Source organism: Pristiophorus japonicus, chromosome 14, assembly GCF_044704955.1.
Source record: "Pristiophorus japonicus isolate sPriJap1 chromosome 14, sPriJap1.hap1, whole genome shotgun sequence".
Classification (NCBI taxonomy): Eukaryota; Metazoa; Chordata; class Chondrichthyes; family Pristiophoridae; genus Pristiophorus; species Pristiophorus japonicus.
This window is the reverse complement of record NC_091990.1, coordinates 110930572-110953247: the sequence shown is the minus strand read 5'-3', so window position 1 is coordinate 110953247 and position 22676 is coordinate 110930572. Positions and strand designations below refer to the sequence as shown.

Sequence of the window (22676 nt, the reverse complement as noted above, 5' to 3'; positions counted from 1 at the left end):
CAAACCACTAGTCACGGAAGGGGTTGTCACCGAAATGAGTAGCACCTACTCCAAAGTCAGTAAAACAGTGATGGCTTCATCCAGCTCCATCCCCTTTCCCCTCCCCCTCACACCCATGTTATTGGTCTGGCAGGTTGGATTCGAAGATGTTATCCTGTTCAGGCTGGACCACGTCCGAATGTTCTTCTACATCGTCAGGGTTGGCCTCAAGTTCTGCAAAATATAATAGAACACAGACAAATGGTTAGCAGCAGAGTAGGGGCAGGGTGGATGGCATGAGTAGACCAGGCAGCAGGCTGATTTGAAGGACCACGATGAATGATAGCACATTGCATCAACTGAAACGTAGCTGACGGAGACCTCCCCATGAACCAAAGCATAGCTATCCCGCACAGTACTTAACATTTAGCAAAGCCAGACTGTGGAATTTGCAGGACTTACCCTCTCCCTCCAGTGAGGGCCCAGGCAGGATCCATCAAAGCAGCGACCCTCTCTTCCAAGGGTGTCAGTGGGTGCAGATTTGCCGGGCCTCCGCCTGTTCGGGTTCTTTCTCATTTGTTGTGTGCCACATTCCTCTGCAAAGATGAAAACATAATTTTTTTAGAGAGGGTGTCTTTCTGCTAGGTGGGACATATACAGCTGATCACATTTACAATTGCAATTGCATTGAATAAATGAAAATATTACTTACACTAACTACTTGACCAAGGTCCTGCCACTTCTTTTTACACTGGCCTCCAGACCTCATGGTGGTCACCATTGCACAGTAAGCTTCTACAACTTGGTTCCAGTGTTTCTTCATTTCTTTGGGTGGAACTTTTATGTGACCTCTGCTAGCTTCCAGCTCCTGCCATCTGTCCTGAATCACAGTAACTAGTGCCCCCACTTCTTTCTTAATTAGATTAATCTGATTTAGATGAGGGGATTAAATGTAGTATCTCCAAATTTGCGGATGACACTAAGTTGGGTGGCAGTGTGAGCTGCGAGGAGGATGCTGTGAGGCTGCAGAGCGACTTGGATAGGTTAGGTGAGTGGGCAAATGCATGACAGATGAAGTATAATGTGGATAAATGTGAGGTTATCCACTTTGGTGGTAAAAACAGAGACAGACTATTATCTGAATGGTGACAGATTAGGAAAAGGGGAGGTGCAACGAGACCTGGGTGTCATGGTACATCAGTCATTGAAGGTTGGCATGCAGGTGCAGCAGGCGGTTAAGAAAGCAAATGGCATGTTGGCCTTCATAGCAAGGGGATTTGAGTACAGGGGCAGGGAGGTGTTGCTACAGTTGTACAGGGCATTGGTGAGGCCACACCTGGAGTATTGTGTACAGTTTTGGTCTCCTAACCTGAGGAAGGACATTCTTGCTATTGAGGGAGTGCAGCGAAGGTTCACCAGACTGATTCCCGGGATGGCGGGACTGACCTATCAAGAAAGACTGGATCAACTGGGCTTGTATTCACTGGAGTTCAGAAGAATGAGAGGGGACCTCATAGAAACATTTAAAATTCTGACGGGGTTAGACAGGTTAGATGCAGGAAGAATGTTCCCAATGTTGGGGAAGTCCAGAACCAGAGGTCACAGTCTAAGGATAAGGGGTAAGCCATTTAGGACCGAGATGCGGAGGAACTTCTTCATCCAGAGAGTGATGAACCTGTGGAATTCTCTACCACAGAAAGTTGTTGAGGCCAATTCACTAAATATATTCAAAAAGGAGTTAGATGAGGTCCTTACTACTAGGGGGATCAAGGGGTATGGCGAGAAAGCAGGAATGGGGTACTGAAGTTGAATGTTCAGCCATGAACTCATTGAATGGCGGTGCAGGCTAGAAGGGCCGAATGGCCTACTCCTGCACCTATTTTCTATGTTTCTATGTTTCTATGTTTCCTGTAAGAAATTCTTGGTCCTTGCACCGCGTTGCATCTTGTACTGCTGCAGCTGTGATTTTTCCAATGCTCTCACACAGCACTCCTTCTTGCACACACACAACTCACTCTTTAAAAATGGCCGATTGCCAACCCGGAGCTGTACTGCGTATGCGCGTCCATTGCAACGACGTCAAACATGTAACTTTTTTTGTCGCACATGCGCAGAAGGTGCGGCATTGTTTTTCGGCACAGACAGCTGGCTCCACCCCCGAGGTGACTGGACACGCTGCGTGGCGCCAAATTTGAATTATAGATCGGGGAAACTGGCAAAATATTTCCGGCGCATTTCTGGCCTAGAAAAACGGACGTAACTCTGGCAATACGCCAGAAAACGGGCTTGGGCAAAATTGAGCCCCGAGTGTCAAGGGCCAAGCCAATATTGTGTTGCAAATATTTTTTCAAAATGGCAGCTGCATCTTTGTCTCAATGAACTGGTTTTGTTTTCCTCAATTTTAATCCGTACTCCATCAAGCTTGGTAATGAATCGGAATCAAACCAGATGTTCCAAGTAATTACATCAGTTTAGGTAAGATTCTATCCTGAGAGCATAAGCATGTCGCGAGTTGGTTTGATAAACATCAATTTTGCAAGAGCATATGTATTGAGATGATGTAGGTATGAGAATCTTTCACACCTCGTTAGCTCAGAAGGATTAGTTAGTAGCAGCATTGAGTTCATGTGCTTTTACGGATCAGCCCAGTAGTTGCAAATTTCGAACAAATTTAAGCTCCCAAACTCGGGACCGCTCCCACCTAGAAGGACAAGGATAGCAGGCACATGGGAATATCATCCCTTCCCATCACACACTCCGCCCTGACTTGGACTTATATCGGCTGTTCCATCATTGTGGTGGCACTTTCACTTCGAAGACTGCAGTGCTTCACGCAGGTGGCTAGCAATAGATTGGATTGTCCATCCTAGTAATCGCGCTCGTAGATTATTCATGTAACACTGTCCGCTCTGAGTCAGAAGGTTGTGGTTCCAAGCCGCACTCCAGAGACCTGAGCACAAAAATCTAGGCTGACACTCCCATTGCAGTACTGAGGGTATGCTGCATTGTCGGAGGTGCCATCTTTCGGATGTGACATTACGCCGAGTCTCTCTCCTTCCTTCCTTCCTCCCTCCCTCCCTCCCTCCCTCCCTCCGTCCCTCCCTCCCTCCCTCCCTCCCTCCATAACACCCTTCGCATTCCCCAAAGCATTTCTTAGCCAATGAAGCATGTTTTGAAAGGCAGTCACTGTTGTAATGTAGGGAAATAGGGCAGCCAATTTTGCATGCAGCCAGATCCCACAGACAGCAGTGAGATAAATCACCAGGTAAATTGTTTATTGACGATTGTTGGTTGAGGGATAAATATTGGTCAGGACACCGGGGATAACTCCCCTGCTTTTCTTCGAATAGTGCCGTGAGATCTTTTACGTCCATTTGAGAGAGCAGACGGGGCAGAAGTGAAATTCGTCATGGTGCAAAGTGGACGATAACGAATCGACTGCTTGTTTCGTGCTCCGCCAGATTTTATTTTCCATATATATGGCAGGGAATGTCTGTCTTTTGCAATAAGCTATAATGCTCATTTTCATAGATATATGAATGATAACCTTCATTGAGAAACGCGAGGAAACAATTGTGTCAATCGCAGTGGAACTTTTCTGACTCTCTAAAGGTAGTAATGTCAAAGCTCCTGATCTTGTGCAACAAAATAAAAGGGCAAAGACAGAGGGTTGCATTTTTGTTTGGAGTCTGCCTCTGTTAGCTCTGGGGAGGGGCAGTAAAGGGTCTGGAAAATGCTTACTGCCTCGGCAGCCAGCTTCCAGCGCCCCACCGGGAAATTTGATCCCAGTTTTGCAGCGGCACTGAGTAGTACCGCCCGGGACCATTTTGCTGGTGTGCAATGCCCCCGCTTTCCATAGCGATGTGATATTTGCTTGGAGCGGCACTCGTAGCACTTGGTGATGAGATCGCCAGAGAGAGCTGGCATGCAGAGCTGTCCTAGGACGCTACACGCAGGAATGCTTGAAACAGGTCAGTGAGATTGATATTTCTTTGTTTTTTTTCCCGATTCACCTTTATTTGGGGAAGGAATACTTTATTGGGAATGTTTTTTGTTCCAATTTTTTTTTGCAGCGAGGCGCCTCTCAGGGCACTCCGAGGCTGGCTCTTTAGCAATGAATTCTCAGTTGCTCACCCGGCCTGGCACCCTAAGAGAAGTGTGAAATGCCTCCCTTAGCCCTCCGCTCCATTCTTGGGGCGCAGCAACAGAACGTTTTGGCCGACGGTGCAATCCATTTTCCGGTGCAAAATTTACCGCCCAGCCGCCATTAGTGCCCTAAAAAGCCCCCGACCGAAATTCCAGCCCAGAATGTACAAGGGATCAGGAGAGCTTGCGAACCTCCCGAGTCAAAAATAAAATCCAGCTTGTGCTGAAATATTATCAGTATGAAAGAAATGAGATCAGTTGCCCCAGTGACAAAGGTCTCCTTAGGTCTTCCTTAGGTCTCATTACTTAAGAAAGAATATACTTGCCATAGAGGAAGTGCAGCGAAGGTTCACCAGACTGATTCCTGGGATGGCTGGACTGTCACTTGAGGAGAGATTGAGTCGATTAGGCTTGTATTCACTGGAGTTTAGAAGAATGAGAGGGTATCTCATTGAAACGTATGGAAGATTGGGTGCGGGGAGGATGTTTCCCCTGGCTGGGAAGTCTAGAACAAGGGTTCACAAAGTCTCAGGAAATTTAGGACTGAGATGAGGAGAAATTTCTTCACTCAGAGGGTGGTGAACCTATGGAATTCTCTACCACAGAAGGCTGTGGAGGCCAAGTCACTGAATATAGTTAAGAAAGAGATAGATAGATTTCTAGACACAAATGGCATCAAGGGGTATGAGGAGAAAGCAGGAATATGGTGTTGAGAAAGAGGATCAGCCATGATCATATTGAATGGCGGTACAGGCTCGAACAGCCGAATGACCTACCACTGCTATTTTCTATGTTTCTATGTGATGAGGCACAGCATCACTTCTAAATAACTAAATGAGGCAAAACGGTCCTAGACAGATAATTGCGTGAGATAGACTGACTCAAAGTTACACCTGGCATATTGTAGAGCTTGTAGCTTCCGCTGAAATTTGATAGATGAGATGCAAATAGAATCATAGGAGTTGCTCCGTTTTTTTTGGAGCAACTTGATTTTTCTGGAGTATCTTAAAAATCCCCATTTTGCACATTCAATTTGCACCAGTGTAAGTGAGTTAGTTGGGATTTTTTTAGTTTAGTTTTGTTTTGTTCAAAAGGGGGCGTTACCAGCCACCTATGCCCATTTTGGCCATTTAAGCCAGTTAGGTCCAAACTAACTTAGGTCAGAAAACCCTTGCGGAGAGTTAAGAAATCAGCGCAGGTAGCCAGAGATAGCGGGGGGAAGGGAAGCGGAGAAGATCTTGCAAAGCATTAAACACCTTCACAACAACATTCAAGAAGCATAAAAACCATCAATAATAAATAAAAAATAAAACTTAAGTCCTACCTTCCTAACTCCCTCCGACTCTCCCTCCGACTCTCCCTCCGACTCTCCCTCCGACACTCCCTCTAACTCTCCCTCCAACTCCCTCCGATTCTCGCTCCGACTCTCCCTCCGACTCTCTGACTCTCCCTCTGACTCTCCCTCCGACTCTCCCTCCGAATCTCCCTCCGACTCTCCCTCCGACTGCCCAGCGAGCATTGTGAGGCCACTCGGCCTGGGATGGGGCGGGATGCATCGGGTCCCATGCTGCAGCACGGCTGGGGGCAGGAGCTACTGCGCATGCGCGAAACCTCCAGTGCGCATGTGTTGAGCTGCCGACACTGTTTTTTGCGCAGGATCCTAGCTCCACCTCCTAATGGACAGACCACGCTGCGCCAAGCCATGGGAGAGGCCACAGAGCGGCCAGAATCTGGGGAGATCTTTTCGGCGCTGTTTTCACTCTAGGAAGTCGACGCATCTCTGGTGAGTGCGCTGAAAAAAATGGGTGGGCCAAATTTGGGCCCATGGAATGATTACAGCACAGAAGGAGGCCATTTGGTCCATCGAGCCTGTGCTGACTCTCTGCAAGAGCACTTCAGCTAGTCCCACTCCCCGCCCTTTCCCAGTAGTTCTGCATTTTTTTTTCCTTCAGGTATTTATCCAACTCTTTTGAAGGCCACAAAGTGGTCCACTTTAATAACCTTCTGTCAATGATTAGACCAAGAGCTATGAAAATGTATGTGTGAGCCATGTGGGCAGCACTCTCGTCTCTGAGTCAGAACGTTATGGGTTCCAGTCCCACTCCAGGGACTTGAACACAAAAATCTAGGCTGACATTCCAGTGGAGTGCTGTACTGTCGGTGGTACTGTCTTTTGGATGAGATGTTAAACCGAGGCCCCGTCTGCTCTCTCAGGTGGACATAAAAGATCCCATGGCACTATTTTGAAGAAGAGCAAGGAGTTATCTCCAGTGTCCTGGGGCCAATATTTATCCCTCAATCAACATAACAAAAACAGATTATCTGGTCATTATCACATTGCTGTATGTGGGAGCTTGCTGTGCGCAAATTGGCTGCTGTGGTTCCCACATTACAGCAGTGACTACACTCCAGAAGTACTTCATTGGCTGTAAAGCGCTTTGAGACACCCGATGGTCATGAAAGGCAGTATATAAATCCATTCTTTCTTTCTATGTAAATATTGGAAGGTGTGATTTCCGAGCTCCGATAGAAATGTGTGGTACTGTGATGGCTCCTGAGTGATACAGAAACACTACATTTCATGTAAAGATAACATGAGATAAGGCGCTGGATGAGCTTTTCTAATTTTCCATTAAATGTGATTGAGCTGTGTTCAATTTTGTTTTTAATATTTTAGGAAAACGTGGACCTCGGAGACCTGATGTTCTCACTGTGCTATCTCCCCACGGCTGGCCGACTCACTATCACTGTCATCAAGGCACGCAACCTTAAGGCCATGGATATAACTGGGGCATCGGGTAAGCATATCCTTGGTCGAAAACTTTGGGGTCAAAATTCGATGCCGCTGTTTTTGAGGCGGTGTCACCACCTGATCGCTGATTTTAGCGCCGGGCGTTAGGCGCAGGCTCAAAGTCCTAAATTCAGCTTTTACGCCCAAAGATGAGAGAGCAGCGCTAAAACGTGGCACTGCACACTCGCCCTCGGGTGGGAGCTCAGGACGCCGGCTGAATTTCCCGACGGGAGGCTGCCACCATGCTCGAAAAAAAAACGGGAAGATAAAAAAATTAACTAAAACTTCTCCCATCCACACACACACACACTTCCCCACTTTTAAAACTAATGAAAACATGCAGCAATAAATATAGAGAAAAACTTACCTTCCTTTCGAGGTGATTCCGCCTGAGATTCACTCTTTAACGACAGCTTTTTCCTGGCAGTACAGCCGCCTGTTTGTACGGCAGCCGTATAAAGCAAACGTCGCGACAGAAGTGCCAAGGAGGCGTTGTATGCTGGATGATGTCACCATGCTGGTGGTGTTAGCCGGCGCAGTGTTGTCTCTTGGCGCCTCTGCCAAAGAGCCGATTTAATTTAGGGTGAGGCGTCGACGCCACTTACCAACCACGATAGGCATTTGCTACCCGTTAGCCGCCGCGCGATAACGGGCAGTGTACGAAACCCAATTTCAACCCCTTAGTATTGAAAACATCTGCAGGCCGTTGCAACCACAACTTTCATTTCTATAGCACCTTTAATGTAGCAAAACATCCCAAGGCGCTTCACAGGAGCGATATCCAACAACATTTGACACCAAGACACATGAGAAGATATTAAGACTTTTTAAGGAGCATTTTAAAGCAGGAGAGAGAGAAAGAAAGGGGCAAGCAGGTTTAGGGAGGGAGTTCCAGAGCTGAGGCAGCTGAGGGCATGGTCAGTAATGGTGGAGCGATGAAAATCTAGTCATTATCACATTGTCACAGGAGGCCAGAATTGGAGGAACGCAGCGAACTCGGAGGGTTTTAGGGCTGGAGGAGTTTACAGAGATAGGGAAGAGGCGAGGCCATGAAGTGATTTGGAAACAAGGTGGGAAATTTATAATCGAGGCGTTGCTGGGTCGCGAGCCAATGTAGGTCAGTGAGCACGGGGTGATGGGTGAGCGGAACTTGGTGCGAGTTAGGGCACGGAGTAGCCGAGTTTTGGATGAGCTCAAGTTTATGTAGGATGAAAGGTGGGAGGTGTGATATATTCTTATGACATCACTAACAAGCACACTCTACACAAGATGGCTCCAACTAAACTGTCATCATGTGACCTTGACACATGATCCTTTATTAGTGTATTTACATCAGTAGTTGCATTACCACAATAGTCTACTAGGGGGAGCTCTATTACAGGAGACCGGCTAGGAAATCATTGTAATAGTCGAGTACGGAGGTAACAAAGGCATTGATGAGGGTTTCAGCAGCGGATTAGCTGAGGCAGGGGCAGAGTCGGCTGATATTACGCAGGTGGGAGTAGGCGGTCTTGTTGACTATCTTTTTGCTCCCACAGATCCATACGTGAAGATTTCCCTGATGTGCGATGGGAGGAGGCTGAAGAAGAGAAAAACGTCGACAAAGCGAAACACATTAAACCCTGTGTACAATGAAGCCATAGTCTTTGATGTCCCCCCTGAAAACATCGACCAAGTGAGCTTGTTAATAGCCGTCATGGACTACGATCGGTGAGATACCTGTTTAAAAATATAGCGTCAAAAGCTGATTAATACAAAAAAACGCACAGGTCATTCAGCATCTGAAAGGAGAAATAAAAGACAGGTTAAAGTATTGGGTGTGAACCCTTTAAGAACATAAGAACTAGGAGCAGGAGTAGGCCTTTTGGCCCCTCGAGCCTGCTACGCTATGCAATGAGATCATGGCTGATCTGATCTTGGCATCAACACCAATTCCCTGCTTATTACCATAACCCGTGATTCCCTTATTTGTCAATCTCTACCTTAAACATCATCAATGGCAGCCTTTGCAGCTCTCTGGGGTAGAGAATTCCAAAGATTCACGACCCTCTGAGAGAAGATTCCTCCTCATTTCTGTTTTAAATGGGCGACCCCTTATTCTGAAACTATGCCCCCTAGTTCTAGATTCCCCCACGAGGGGAAACATCCTTTCTGCATCTACCTTGTCGAGCCCCCTCAGTATCTTATATGTTCCAATAAGATCACCTCACATTCTTCTGAACTCCAATGAGTACAGGCCCAACCTGCTCAACCTTTCTTCATAAATCAACCCCTTCATCTCAGGAGTGAACCTTCTCTGAACTGCCTCCAATGCAAGTATATCCCTCCTCAAATAAGGAGACCAACACTGTACGCAGTACTCCAGGTGTGGCCTCACCAATACCTTGTACAGTTGTAGCAGGACTTCTCTGCTTTTATACTCTAGCCCCCTTGCAATAAAGGCCAATATTCCATTTGCCTTCCTGATTATTGCTGTACCTGCATACCAACTTTTTGTGTTCCATGCACAAGGACCCCCAGGTCCCTCTGTACTTTTAAATAATAATTAGCTTTTTAATTTTTTCTGGCAAAGTGGATAACCTCACATTTTTCTACATTATACTCCATCTGCCAAATGTTTGCCCACTCACTTAGCCTGTCTATATCCCTTTGCAGATTTTGTGTGTCCACCTCACAACTTGCTTTCCCACCCATCTTTGTATCATCAGCAAACTTGGCTACATTACACTCGGTCCTTTCATCCAAGTCATTAATATAGATTGTAAATAGTTGAGGCCCCAGCACCGATCACTGCGGCACCCCACTAGTTACTGTTTGCCAACAGGAAAATGACAAATTTATCCCGACTCTCTCTGTTCTCTGTTCGTTAGCCAATCCTCTATCCATGCTAATATATTACCTCCAAACCCGTGAACTTTTATCTTGTGCAGTAATGATGTTGAATCTCGACTAGCACTAGTAACACGAGCTTGAGTGTCTTCAAATGTTCTTGTATCTGCAAAGTTCTGCAGGCTTGTGAAATCTCACCTTTTTGTCTGGGTCTGGAACAGTCCATCAATCTTTCCCACAGAGATGTATTGTGTTTCATCCCTGTCCGGGGCAACTCTGGCCGTCTAGGGGAGTCCTTCACAATGAAAAGTTTTGAAATAGAGGGGATTTGAGGGAAATTTATTTTCACTCAGAGGGTGGTGGAGGTCTCGAACTCACTGCCTGAAAGGGTGGCAGAGGCAGAAACCCTCACCACATTTAAAAAATATTTGGATGTGCACTTGAAATGCCGTAACTTATACGGGCTACGGACCAAGAGCTGGAAAGTGGGATTAGGCTGGATAGCTCTTTGTCGGCCGACACGGACACGATGGGCTGAAATGGCCTCCTTTTGTCTGTAAATTTCTATGATCCTCGGAGGTATCTGGGGCTGGCAATCCTATGCTAAAGATTAAACCGCCCCTATCCTGAGCCAAACAATGATCCAGTCACGCCTCATCCCAAATCCCACTTGATTGACTTATTTCGGATGCAAGCAAGCAGGTGTGTACCCCAAAATGAAAACATCCAGGATTCATTAAATGAACCATAACCCCCACCACCCTCCCACCCCCCCCCCAAACTGTTCTTTTTAAGAGGATCAATTTTAATTCCACAAATACTGTAAAGAAAAATAACACACAAGGGACAAAATAAACTATTTTGTAATGATACCAACTTTATTTTTTGAAGGCACCTTTTCTTCTCCCTTCCTAAACTCAACTGAGGCATAACTCCAGTCAGTGGATAAGAAAGGGCCAACAGACAAACATAGTTAATGGCGCTGTCTATGCTATGCCTTGATTCAGCCACCAGGAGTCGTATGCTGGTGTTGTTGGGATGCCCGACTCCCAGCCCATCGCCCTTCTCCCACCCCACAGTAATTTGTACAGCTCTGGGGAACATGCTCACCTTCTCGAGAAAGCCCCAGTGTGAAGGAAAGTTGCTCTGGAGCTCAAGTCTCCACATTGGTGGTGCAACAGTCTGAACACATCAGTAGTTCTGTCAGGCACTGTCTTGGAGTGTGTTTATGCAACAATCCTGTAATCGAAGCGGAACTATCTCACTTCACTCCGGCATTAAGGTTCAGAATTAGTAGAGCTTCACCAAGCAGGTATGCGTCGCGGGGAATTCAGAAATGTTCTGTTCGTATCAGCAGGAATATCTTGCAGGGTGCAATGGACTCCGTGTCCAAATCCCTGAAATGTAGTCCTGCCACACAAATATCTGCTCCTAGAGCGCGGATTCGTGAGATCTACCCTGTAGAGTAAAGGCAGCCTAGAGTCAGGGTTGGAAATGATACTGAATCCAAGTAGAGGGGGCGGGGTAATTTGGTGGAGGAGGGATTGCCCACTATGCTTAACCTTACATTCAGTAGGTAGGGTAGCCTAGTCATTGGACAAGGACCCCTGAGGTCGTGAATTTAAATCCCACGAATTCAATGAGCATAACTTGTGAGCTAGAATCGTAGAATGGTTACTGCACAGAAGGAGGCCATTCGGCCCATCGAATCAATGCCGGCTCTCTGCAAGAGCACCTCAGCTAGTCCCACTCCCCCTCTCTTTCCCTGTAGACCTGCAAATGTTCTTTCTTCAGGTACTTATCCAATTCCCTTTTGAAAGCTGGTACCAGAAGATGCGATGAAAGCTATTGGATTGCAGATTTAAATTAAAGCAAATGTTGCAGGGAAGGGGTCCTACCTGATCGGGCCTACACGTAACTTCCGTCCCAAGCGCGGTGGTTGGTCTCTTAATGCCCTTGGAGCACCCAACGATGGGCAGCAATACCAGCTAGTCGGTGCTGCCCACATCTCAACAAAATGGGGGAAAGAAAAGCTCGCAAGTTTCCTGTTGATGCAAATGAGAAACCATTTCATATCGATGGGTAAATGTAACTCCTAGTGATTTCTACAATCCTTAAACACCATGGGGTGGAAATTCGGTTGGGAGCTAATTAGGGCGCTAATGGCGGTGGGACGATAAATTTTGCGTCGGGAAATGGTTTGCGTCTGCAGCCGCAAAATTCATCAGCTGGACCCTGAGTGTGGGGTGAAGCACGAAGGGAGGCTTTGCACACCTCTCTCAGGGTGCTAGACCGGCTGAGCAACTGAAAATCCCGAGCTAAAGAGCCGGCCTCGGAGCATCCTAAGAGAGGCTTCCATGGGGAAAAAAAAATCACCAAAAAAAAAACACAAAAAACATTCCCGATCCCTTTCTCACCCCACATAAACATAAATCGCAACAATGAAAAGAAAACAATCACACTGACCTCTGGTAGCGATTCCTTTCCTCACTGCGGCCGGTACAGCTCGGACCGCCCGCTTTCCCAGGCGGTCCCACTAGGGCGCGCTACGAGGCTCTACGGGACCCCAGAAAACAAATTTAATAACGGTGTCGCAACCGGGGGCATTGCACACCAGCTCGCCTTTCCCGGGCAGTACTGCTCCGTGCCCTCTCGAAACTGGCAAGGAATGTCCTGGAGGGGGCGCTGGAAGCTGGCCGCCTGCCCGGAAATAGTTTCCGCCGCCATTACCACCCCTCTGGGGGGGGCGAACAGAGGCGGCAACAGATCGAGTTTCCACCCCCATGCCTCCTGCAAAGTCTTATCTGATCTGTTCGTTCGAGACGTGATTCCTGTTTTAAGTTTTTAAGGAAAATTATTATGGCAAATTTTTCACAGTGTAGGTCACAACGAGGTCATCGGTGTGTGTCGTGTGGGGAATGCTGCGGAGAGCCTGGGGCGAGGTCACTGGAATGAAATGCTCAGCTATCCACGCAAGCCTATCGCACACTGGCATCAGCTGGCTGAGGTAAGCACCAATGATTGTGTTCACTATACCGCGAATAGGTTCAGAACCATGCCAAAGAATCAACCAAAGTTAAGCAACGCCTCGATTTCAAAATTCTCATCCTTATTTACAAATCCCTCCCCTCCCTATCTCTGTCATCTCTTCCAACCCCACAACCTCCCATGAGATATATGCGCTCCTCTAATTCTGCCATCTTGAGCATCCCGGATTATAATCGCTCAACCATTGGTGGCCGTGCCTTCTATTGTCTGTGCCCCAAGCTCTGGAAATCCCTCCCTAAACCTTTCTGCCTCTCTCCCTCTTTCCTCCTTCAAGACGCTCTTTAAAACCTTCCTCTTTTACCTGTCCTAATTTCTCCTTATGCGGCTCGGTGTCAATTTTTTTGCCTTATAACACTCCTGTGAAGCGCCTTGGGGCGTTTCACTACATAACGACGCTATATAAATGCAAGTTGTTGTTGTAGCTGCCTGCTGACGAGGACCACATAGGGTAGTGCCATGCAAGCCACATAGATTGGGGCACAAAAAGGATCTCCTTGCGTGCATTTTGTGCGGATAAAACAGGCGCAACGAGGCCCAATTTCAAAGGGGTACTCACACTCCGCGTCCCAACAATATCCAACCCGAAATTGGGTCAGTCCACTTGTCAACCTAAAGAGGGCATTTGGCCCCCATGACATGTGCTAATGAGAGGCCAGGCACCTTTTGTAGAGCCCTCTGCCAAATTGGCTGGCCCTCAGCGGGCCTGGTTTTCTAGATACAGAAAACCTTTGCCTCGTCATCGAAACGGTAAATTTAATATACCTATATTTTACTTGAAATTCATGTGGAGTCCGGAGGAAGATAGCAATGAGAAAAGATTAGATAGGCTGGAGTTGTTTTCTTTGCAACAGAGGAGGCTGAGGGGTGACCTGATTGAGGTGTATAAAATTACGAGGGGCCTGGATAGAGTGGATAGGAAGGACCTATTTCTCTTGGCAGAGGGGTCAACAACCAGGGGGCATAGATTTGAAGTAATTGGTGGGAGGTTTAGAGGGGAGATGAGGGAAACATTTCTTCACCCAGAGGTTGGTGGGGGCCTGGAACTCACTGCCATCGTGATCGGAGCCTTCCCCTCCCCCGGTGTGTCCCTCCCCCGCGCCTCGCCGCACTTAACATCACTTTGCGAGATAGGTTAGCGGACTGTGGAGTCGCAATAGGGGCCACCAACGAATGTTCCTGCTTATTGTTTGATCACGCGGCCCCCTTTCATAATACCGCGCACATGCAGGATGTCCCAAGCGCCCTGCGACCGCACAGCTTCAAGGGAATTTTGCCGGCAATCAGCACAGATAATTGACGTGAGGCCCAGTTTAGGGCATCCTGCCAAGGCAGCACCGATTCTGAGCCCAAGGATGGGCCCAGACGAATTTCACCCACCCTGCAGAGTTCAATTCGCTGTTCCTATTAGTTCCTGCGTACCTCAACTGCAAACACGAAGGGCTAGAATTTCGGGCACTCATTTTTGAAATGTTGAAAAACCAACGTCAGGTGCTAATGATACTGAGCTTGCACTAAATTTAGCGCTCCAGGTAAGAACTGGAAGATTACATCAAACGCTAATGACCTTAGTAGGATGCTACAGGGGCTCTGCCAGCAGAACGATAGGAATTTCAGGTGCAATGCAATTGGAAATGATCATTCACACTAGCTCCTTCCAGCTCTTAAAGGGGAGGTTGCAGCATTGTGCAGATCCTCATTATTAGCATTGCTGTTTGTGAAGGTGACCTGCAACCCACTCAATCCCCTGATCGTCATGGCTCATCCCACTCCCAGGGAGAGCTCATCATTTCACCGACCAGGCATTGGAGGCATTGGTGGCAGTAGTGGAGCAAAGGAGGGCAGTGCTGTTCCCAGCCACTGGAAGGAGGCCATTGCCCAGGTCTTCAGGGCAATGTGGAAGGAAGTGGCCCAGGAGGTACTGGCCAGCAGTGTGGTCATCAGCAGTCTGACACAGTGTCGCAAGAAATTCAACAATCTCACCTGGGTGGTCAGGGTAGCACATGCTTCAACAAGTCCTGCATAACCAGCATCTGAACCTTCGTCATACACACTGCATAAACCACCACAACCCCACCACTCACCCACCAAGTATCTCCACCCACTCAAACTCACATCCACTTCTCACGCCTTGCCTATAATTACAGCTATTCAACTATTAACACACATCTCTCAAACACATAGATGCACACCTCTCTTAGAGTGCTAGGCCGGCTGAGCATGCGAAAATCTCGAGCTAAACAGCGGGCCCAGGTGCGCTCTGAGAGAGGCCTGGGGAGAGAAAAAAATACCAAAAACATTCACAACACATAGCCCACGCCACCACAATATAAATCGCAAAAAAATAAAAAAACACAATCACACGTACCTGCGGTGAACATTACTTACCGCACTGCAGCCGGTATTGGTCGGACTGCCCGTTTTCACAGGCGGCCCCACCAGGGCACGCTGTGGAGCAATACAGGTCGGGCGTGACTCAAAATTCGAGCCGGTGTCACAACCAAGGTCATTGCACACCTCTTACGGGTGATAATGCTCGTCGAAACCGGCCCTGAAAATCCCCGCGAGGCACTGGAAGCTGGCTGCGCACCCGGAAGAGCTCACCGCCGTCATTGCCGCCCCTCTGGGGAGAAAACAGAGGTGGGCAGCACCAGAAAATCAGCTCCAAGACTTTCCACCGAAACAATATTCTTGAGGCTTGTTTTTCATATATTAAAAAAAATGTGTTTCATCGACTCGTTTTATTTTCTAATTTTAATGCACTATTAAGTGATCTTGTTAAACAAAAGTAATGCATTATTCACTCCGTCCGGATATTAAAGCATCCTAACTGGTTTGTAAAATACTGAGAATTTGCCAAATGACATCTAATGGAGCATTAAATAAAGTAATCTAAGCTAAATACATTTTGTCCCAGAAGATCAAAACCCATGCATTATTGAAATGTGCGGTACATTATAAAAGGTGCAATGACTTTGAGAGGGTGAATATCCATAAGCCATCTGTTTCAAATGGCAATGCATCCCAAATGGCTTTTATATAGAACTACATTTTCACTGCAATACATCTCTCCTTATGTGCACTTTTTTTTTTACTTGTTCCTGGGATGTGGGCATCGTTGGCAAGGCCAGCATTTATTGCCCATCCCTAATTGCCCTCGAGAATATCGCCCGAATATCTGTACCATTGCCCTTCTTTGCCCCTGCCTCAGCTCACCTGCTGCTGAAACACTTATCCATGACTCTGTTACCTCTAGACTTGACTACTCCAACACACTCCTGGCTGGCCTCCCGTGTTCTACCCTCCATAAACTTGAGATCATTTAAAACTCGGCAGCCCCTGTCCTAACTCTCACCAAGTCCCGCTCACCCATCGCCCCTGTGCTCGCTGATTTACATTGGCTCCTGGTTTAGCAATGCCTCAAATTTAACATTCTCATCCTTGTTTTCAAATTCCTCCATCGTCTCGCTGCTCCCTATCTCTGTAATCTCCTCCAGTCTACATGGCAAATGAGCCCCAAGTGGGCAGAGGAAACATTTCAAGGACACCCTCAAAGCCTCTCTGATAAAGTACAACATCCCCACCGACGTCTGGGAATCCCTGGCCAAAGACCGCCCAAAGTGGAGGAAGTGCATCCTGGAGGGCGCTGAGCACCTTGAATCTTGTCACCGAGAGCATTCAGAAATCAAGCGCAAGCAGCGGAAGGAGCGTGCGGCAATCCAGACTCCCCACCCACCCTTTCCTTCAACCACTGTCTGTCCTTCCTGTGACAGAGACTGTAATTTTCATATTGGACGGTACAGTCACCTGAGGACTCACTTTTAGAGTGGAAGCAAGTCTTCCTCAACTCCGAGGGACTGCCTATGATGATGATGATGAATCTCCTCCAGCTCTAAAACCCCATGTGTTCCTCTAATTCTGGCCTCTTGCACATCCCAGATTTCCTTCACCCCACCATTGGTGGCCGTGTCTTCAGCTCTCTGGAATTCCCTCCGTTTACCTCTCTGTCCCTCTACCTATCTCTCCTCCGTTAAGATGCTCCTTAAAGCTTTTGGTAATCTGTCCTAATATGGCTCAAGGTCAAATTTTGTTTTGTAACGCTCCTGTGAAGCACCTTGCGATGACTTACTGGCCTAGAAGTCCCGGTCGAGGTCTTCCCGCGGGTGAACGACTGACTTTGGGAAAAAAGATGCGCACTTACCTGTTCCTGCTGCGCCTACGAGAGATCCCGGTCCTGAGGCCTCCACTGACTGCGTGTCGCAGCGCGTGCACGTCAGCACATCCATAGAGCTGGAGCTGCAGTCACATGGCGCTGGGCAGCCAATCCAGGTACAGTATCTTCTCATTCATAATACTGGGAACTCCGTAAGTTGAGTTCCCATTATTATGATTGAGAACCCCCCCCAAACACCAAAACACTAATAAAAAATAGAAAAAATACATTACATATTTAAGATTAATTTAAATTAAAGTTATTAATGCCTTATAAAAAATATCTATTTTTCCAATTTTTAAAAAAGTTTTTTAAATTATGGTTTAAAATAAACTTACCATAGTGGGCAGTGTATTTAACAATAAAATGTACTCGCCACCTGGTTCATGATGCCCCTACGCGTAACCCCGATGGAAGCTGACTGGGAATACAACATGTCGCACATTGCAGCGTGCAGCATAATAGAGAGGACCATTGGCATCTTGAAGCAGCGTTTCCAAGGACCATTCCAGAGGCTACTTGCAATACTCCCCTGAGATTGTCGGTCAGTTTACAGTTGTGTGCTGCATGCTGCATAACTTAGCCATCATGAGGCAGCAGCAGCTGGTAGTGGAAGGCCCACCTGAGGTGAGAGTGGCTGATGATGAGGATGATGATGATGATGGGCAGCCGTGCCCCTTTAACGATTGCTCGAGCCTTGCACCAGCAGTTCATCCGTGAACGCTTTGCTGCCTGACGGCTCAGCAGCAACTATTCCAAATGGACCATGTTTACTGTTTGGACCTGTTCCGTAATGTTGTGTTGTGTTAATGGAAATGATTCAGTTATAATTTAAAATGTATTTTATTCAAAAGTTTAACACTTGTTTGTTCTTAAATTAACTTTAATAAAAATATTCTTGTATCAAACTTTAAAGTTTTCAGATAACATCCCTTAAAAACTTTAAGATCACTTACTAACTTTTATACTTGTAAATTTACGTCACTTACAAAAAACTTTTAATTTGAGAACAATTACAACAGTAACAATGATAATAACAACAACAACAGCAAAGAAAGACTGCACCTATCTCTCCACCACCTTATTCTAAGACCGCCCGCTGCGCTCTGTCTTGGTGACTCCACCCCTGCCCACAGGCGGTAGCGCAGCATTTCTCGAATTGATACCAAGCTTATTCTTTTGAGCATCTCGGGTAATGCGCACTTCTTGATTGGGGGGGGGGCGTGGGCAGGCGATGATGTGGCGGGCCCGGCTTGAATCTCTTCAGAGGCTGGTCTGGGGATTGGAATGGGAGTGGCAGTTGATTCTGACAATGGCCGCGGTGTCTGGGTGTGTTCCTTTATTTCAGCAGCTAACTCCAACATTCCCTCCCTTATGTGCCCTGACAGTGTTTCAAGTACCTGCGCGATTCCCTCCCTCGTGTTCACCGACAGTCTATCAGCTGCCAGCGACATTCCCTCCCTCATGTCCACCGACAGTGTATCCGCTGCCTGGGACATTCCCTCCCTAATGTTCCCGGACAATCTTCCCGTTTTTCATGAGAGTGTTGTTACTTTGCCTGACAGTCCCGATACCTCATCACCCACCTCACTGATGGTGTCCAGGAGTGATCGGGTAAGGTCAATGCTCTCCGCACTCATTGACATCATCTGAACCACATCTGTTAGATTCTGCAGCTCAGGAGAGTGCTATCAAGCTCTCCTTCCCCTCCTCACCCTGGGTGTGGATCGCTGCATCCCACTGGGACCCATAGACTCAGACGGTGGGGCCCTGGGTGTGCCTCACTGCACCCCACTGTAACCCACAGCCTCGGACTGTGTGAAACCATGGAATGTCCCAACACTTGCACCACCCAGGAAAGGGGCTGGCACCTCAATGGGCAGCACCTGCACCTCCTCCAGTGTGAGTACAAGAGTAAGGGTTTCGTCCTCCCCTGCCCCTCACCCTCACCCCATACTCTTGGTCCGGAAGGTGGGATTGGAAGATGTTCTCCTCTTCAGGCTCGTCCGTGTCTGAATCTTCTGCATCGGCTTCAGCCTCATCAGGGTTGGCCTCAAGTTCTGAAAAATATAACCGAACAGACAAAATATAACAGAACAGACAAATGGTTAGCAGCAGTGGAGGGGGCAGGGTGGGTGCCATGAGTAGGCTCACACAGCGCAGGCAGCAGGCTCATTTGAAGGACCACGATGAATGATAGCACATTACATCAACTAAAACATAGCTGATGGAGACATCCCCAAGAACCGAAGCATGGCTAGCCCGCGCAGTACTTAACCTTTAGCAAAGCCAGACTGTGGAATTTGCAGAACTTACCCTCTCCCTCGAGTGTGGGCCCAGCTTGTGCAGTGGGGGTTGCTTTTCTCCAGGCAGGACCCATCAAAGCAGCGACCCTCTCTTCCAAGTGTGTCAGTGGGTGCAAATCTGCCAGACCTCCTCCTGTTCGAATTATTTTCTTTTTGTTGTGTGCCCACTTCCTCTGCAAAGATGAAAATATAATTTTTTTAAGAGGGTGTCTTTCTGCTGGGTGGGCCATACAGCTGGTCACATTTACAATTGCAATTCCATTGAATAAATGAAAATATTACTTACACTGACTAACTTGACCAACGTCCTGCCACTTCTTTTCACACTAGCCTCCAGACCTCGGGTCACCATTGCACAGTAATCTTCTGCAAGTTGGTCCAGTGTTTCTTCATTTCTTTTGGTGAAACTTTTATGTGACCTCCACTGGTGTCCAGCTCGTGCCATCTGGCCTCAATTACAGTAACTAGTGCCTCCACTTCATCCTTTAAGAAATTCTTGGTTCTTGAGCCACGTTCATATTGTATTACAGCTACGATTATCCATTGAGTATTAAAGTTCTCACACAGAACTGGCTCTTTAAGAATGGCCGAATGCAGACCGTGAGCTGTACTGGGCATGTGCGCCCATAGCAGTCATGTCAAAGACGTTCTGGTTTTTTTTGCACATGCGCAGAACAGGGGGCTATTGTTTTTTCGGCGCAGACATTAGCACCCACCCCACCACCCCCCCCCCCCCCGAAGCTAAAGGACAGGCTGCATGGCACCAATTGAAAAAATTAGAATGGGGAAACTTGCAAGTTATTTTTTTTGGAGTAGACGAGGCCAAACAAAATGGGCTTAACTCTTCAAATATGCCAAAAAAACAGTATTGGGGAAAATTGAGCCCCCTATGAGGGATGGTAACTGCAATTTCACGGCTAGAGTGGGAATTCCGTCCCGAGTCGCTAAACGCCCCCAATCAGTGCGCTGGGGAATTTCGCCCCCTGGGTTTTTAATACATTGCATTGAATATAAAACAAGAAAGAATGAAAGACTTATAGTCTTTCACAACCACCGGATGTTCCAAAGCTCTTTATAGCCAATGAAGTATTTTTGAAGTGTAGTCACTGTTGTAATGTGGGAAACGCAGCAGCTAATTTGCACACAGCAAGCTCTCACAAACAGCAACGTGATAATGACCAGATAATCTGTTTTAGTGATGTTGATTGCGGGATAAATATTGGCCCAGGACACCAGGGAAAGCTCCCCTGCTCTTCTTCAAAATAGTGCCATGGGATCTTTTACATCCACTTGAGAGAGCAGACCGGGCATCTATTTAACGTCTCATCTGAAAGACGGCACCTCCGACAGTGCAGCATCCCTCAGTAAATTAGTATACTGATAGCTGTTAGGTTACAAAGTGTGGTGGGTTCAAACAGGCACCACACAGATCTTCACCTTCAAAACGTCTGCACTAATTGGACAATCTGGCCCAGGCTGCTCAGAAAATACATAAGAACGTAGGAACTAGGAGCAGGAGTAGGCACTATGGCCCCTCGAGCCTGCTCCGCCATTCAGTAAGATCATGGCTGATCATCGACCTCAACTCCACTTTCTTGCCCGATCCCCATAATCCTTTGATTCCTTTTGTGCCCAAAAATTTATCGATCTCAGCCTTGAATATATCCAAAGACTCAGCATCCACAGCCCTCTGGGGCAGTGAATTCTAAAGATTCACCACCCTCTGAGTGAAGAAATTCTTCCTCATCTCAGTCCTAAATGGCCGACCTCTTATTCTGAGACTATGACCCCTGTCAAGCCCCCAAAGAATCATATATAATTCATTGAGATCACCTCTCATTCTTCTGAACTCCAGACAGTATAAGCCCATAAGATCTACTCAATCTCTGCTCATAGGACAACCCTCTCATCCCGGGGATTGATCTAGTATTGCAGTTTCAGGCCGTTGTCAGGGTGATTGGGATGGGAGCTCTGGCCATTGCAGTGCTCGATTTTGGAGAGCTCAATGCTGTTCCGTGATAGTGAAAGATGTCCATTTTGCAGCATTAATATCACTTATTGAATGCACATCAAAACCTGGTCTGTGGAGTCTCAGAAAAAGAGTTTAGTTTGTCCGATTTAACTCACTGAGTTAAAATACAGAACACCTCAGACAGAAATAATAGATTAAACTAAAGCCTTCAGGACCTTTATTGCGTACAGGATGCACTGGTTGGATATTTGTGAAATCTGAACCGATCACGAAATCCAAAAGAATTTGGGATGATTTTGATTCATTTGAGAAGAGTCGAGGGCTCGAAATTCAGTAGCGGCCAGATCGGGGCGTTAACTTTTGAAAAGTAGCGGCAGGCACTAATGATTCTCTCCTGCCGGGAAATTCAGCATCAGCACTCCAAGGAGGAAGTGGAGCACTAAATCAAGCACTGACCACTTCTCTCAGAGCACTAAAGAGCGAGAGCAGGGGGGTAGCGGCAGAGCGCTGAGCAATGTGGAGCGCATGGGTAACAGCACCAGAGGCTGCTTCCCTGGCTTAAAGGGGAGGGCCAATGATGCTGCACAACCTACTTGTCGGCAGCTCTGTGTTGCAAGGCGACCTGTGCGACTGCCATTACAGCCCAAACACTCTCAGAGAGTGGAGGGCTGGAACATCACGCAGCAATGAAACAGCAAAAACTTTCAGCAGGCACCAGACTGGTGCAAATACTAAAGGTCGGCCTACCTGAAAACCATTCCCTTTAATTAGCGTTCCCCCAGTGGCCAGCTGAGTTGACAGCGCCTTTTCTTCCTGCCGTTGTTGACGCCCGGCGATGCAGCAGGGGGCGGGGGACAACTTCACATCTGGGGCAGTAACGGGGCGTAGTGCAGTTTACGACGTCATGATCAGCGAGGTGCGAGAGGCCCAGGTGGTAAGTGTTAACGCTAAACCAACACTGAAGTTTGCGGGCATCGCTGCATTCGCCACACACTGTCGCTGAGTCCTTAGCACCCCATTACCATCCCCGCCCCCTCCCCCCACAGGCACTAACAGGAGGCGCTAAGCAGCTGAATTTCTCCCCTGGGATTTTGGCTGATTTGAAACAGTTTATGATGTCTCAGCTCTGGAGATGCGCCACCTAGAAGAACGAGAGCAGCAACATCATGGGAAGACCATCACTTGAAAGTTTTAAGATGCTCCTTAAAACCTACCTCTTTGACCAAGCTTTTGGTCATCTGTCCTAATTTCACGTTATGTGGCTCGGTGTCAAATTCTGTTTGATAATCCCACTTGTGAAGCGCCTTGGGACGTTCTAATACATTAAAGGTGCTATATAAATGCAAGTTGTTGTTTTTGACCAATCACAGGTAACACTATCCACTGTCATTATGG

General features: G+C 47.4%; 1 protein-coding gene across 1 annotated transcript in view; it reads left to right on the top strand.

The window, feature by feature from the left end:
* The window catches only part of syt9b (synaptotagmin IXb), a 182665-nt gene extending 167849 nt beyond the window's left edge, over nucleotides 1–14816 (top strand). Inside the window, exons 4-7 of the mRNA XM_070898743.1 lie at nucleotides 6803–6923; nucleotides 8455–8626; nucleotides 12623–12752; nucleotides 14514–14816. Coding sequence (XP_070754844.1) covers nucleotides 6803–6923; nucleotides 8455–8626; nucleotides 12623–12752; nucleotides 14514–14816 — 726 coding nt within the window. The remainder of the gene's footprint in view (nucleotides 1–6802; nucleotides 6924–8454; nucleotides 8627–12622; nucleotides 12753–14513) is intronic.
* The last annotated feature ends 7860 nt before the right edge of the window (nucleotides 14817–22676 follow it).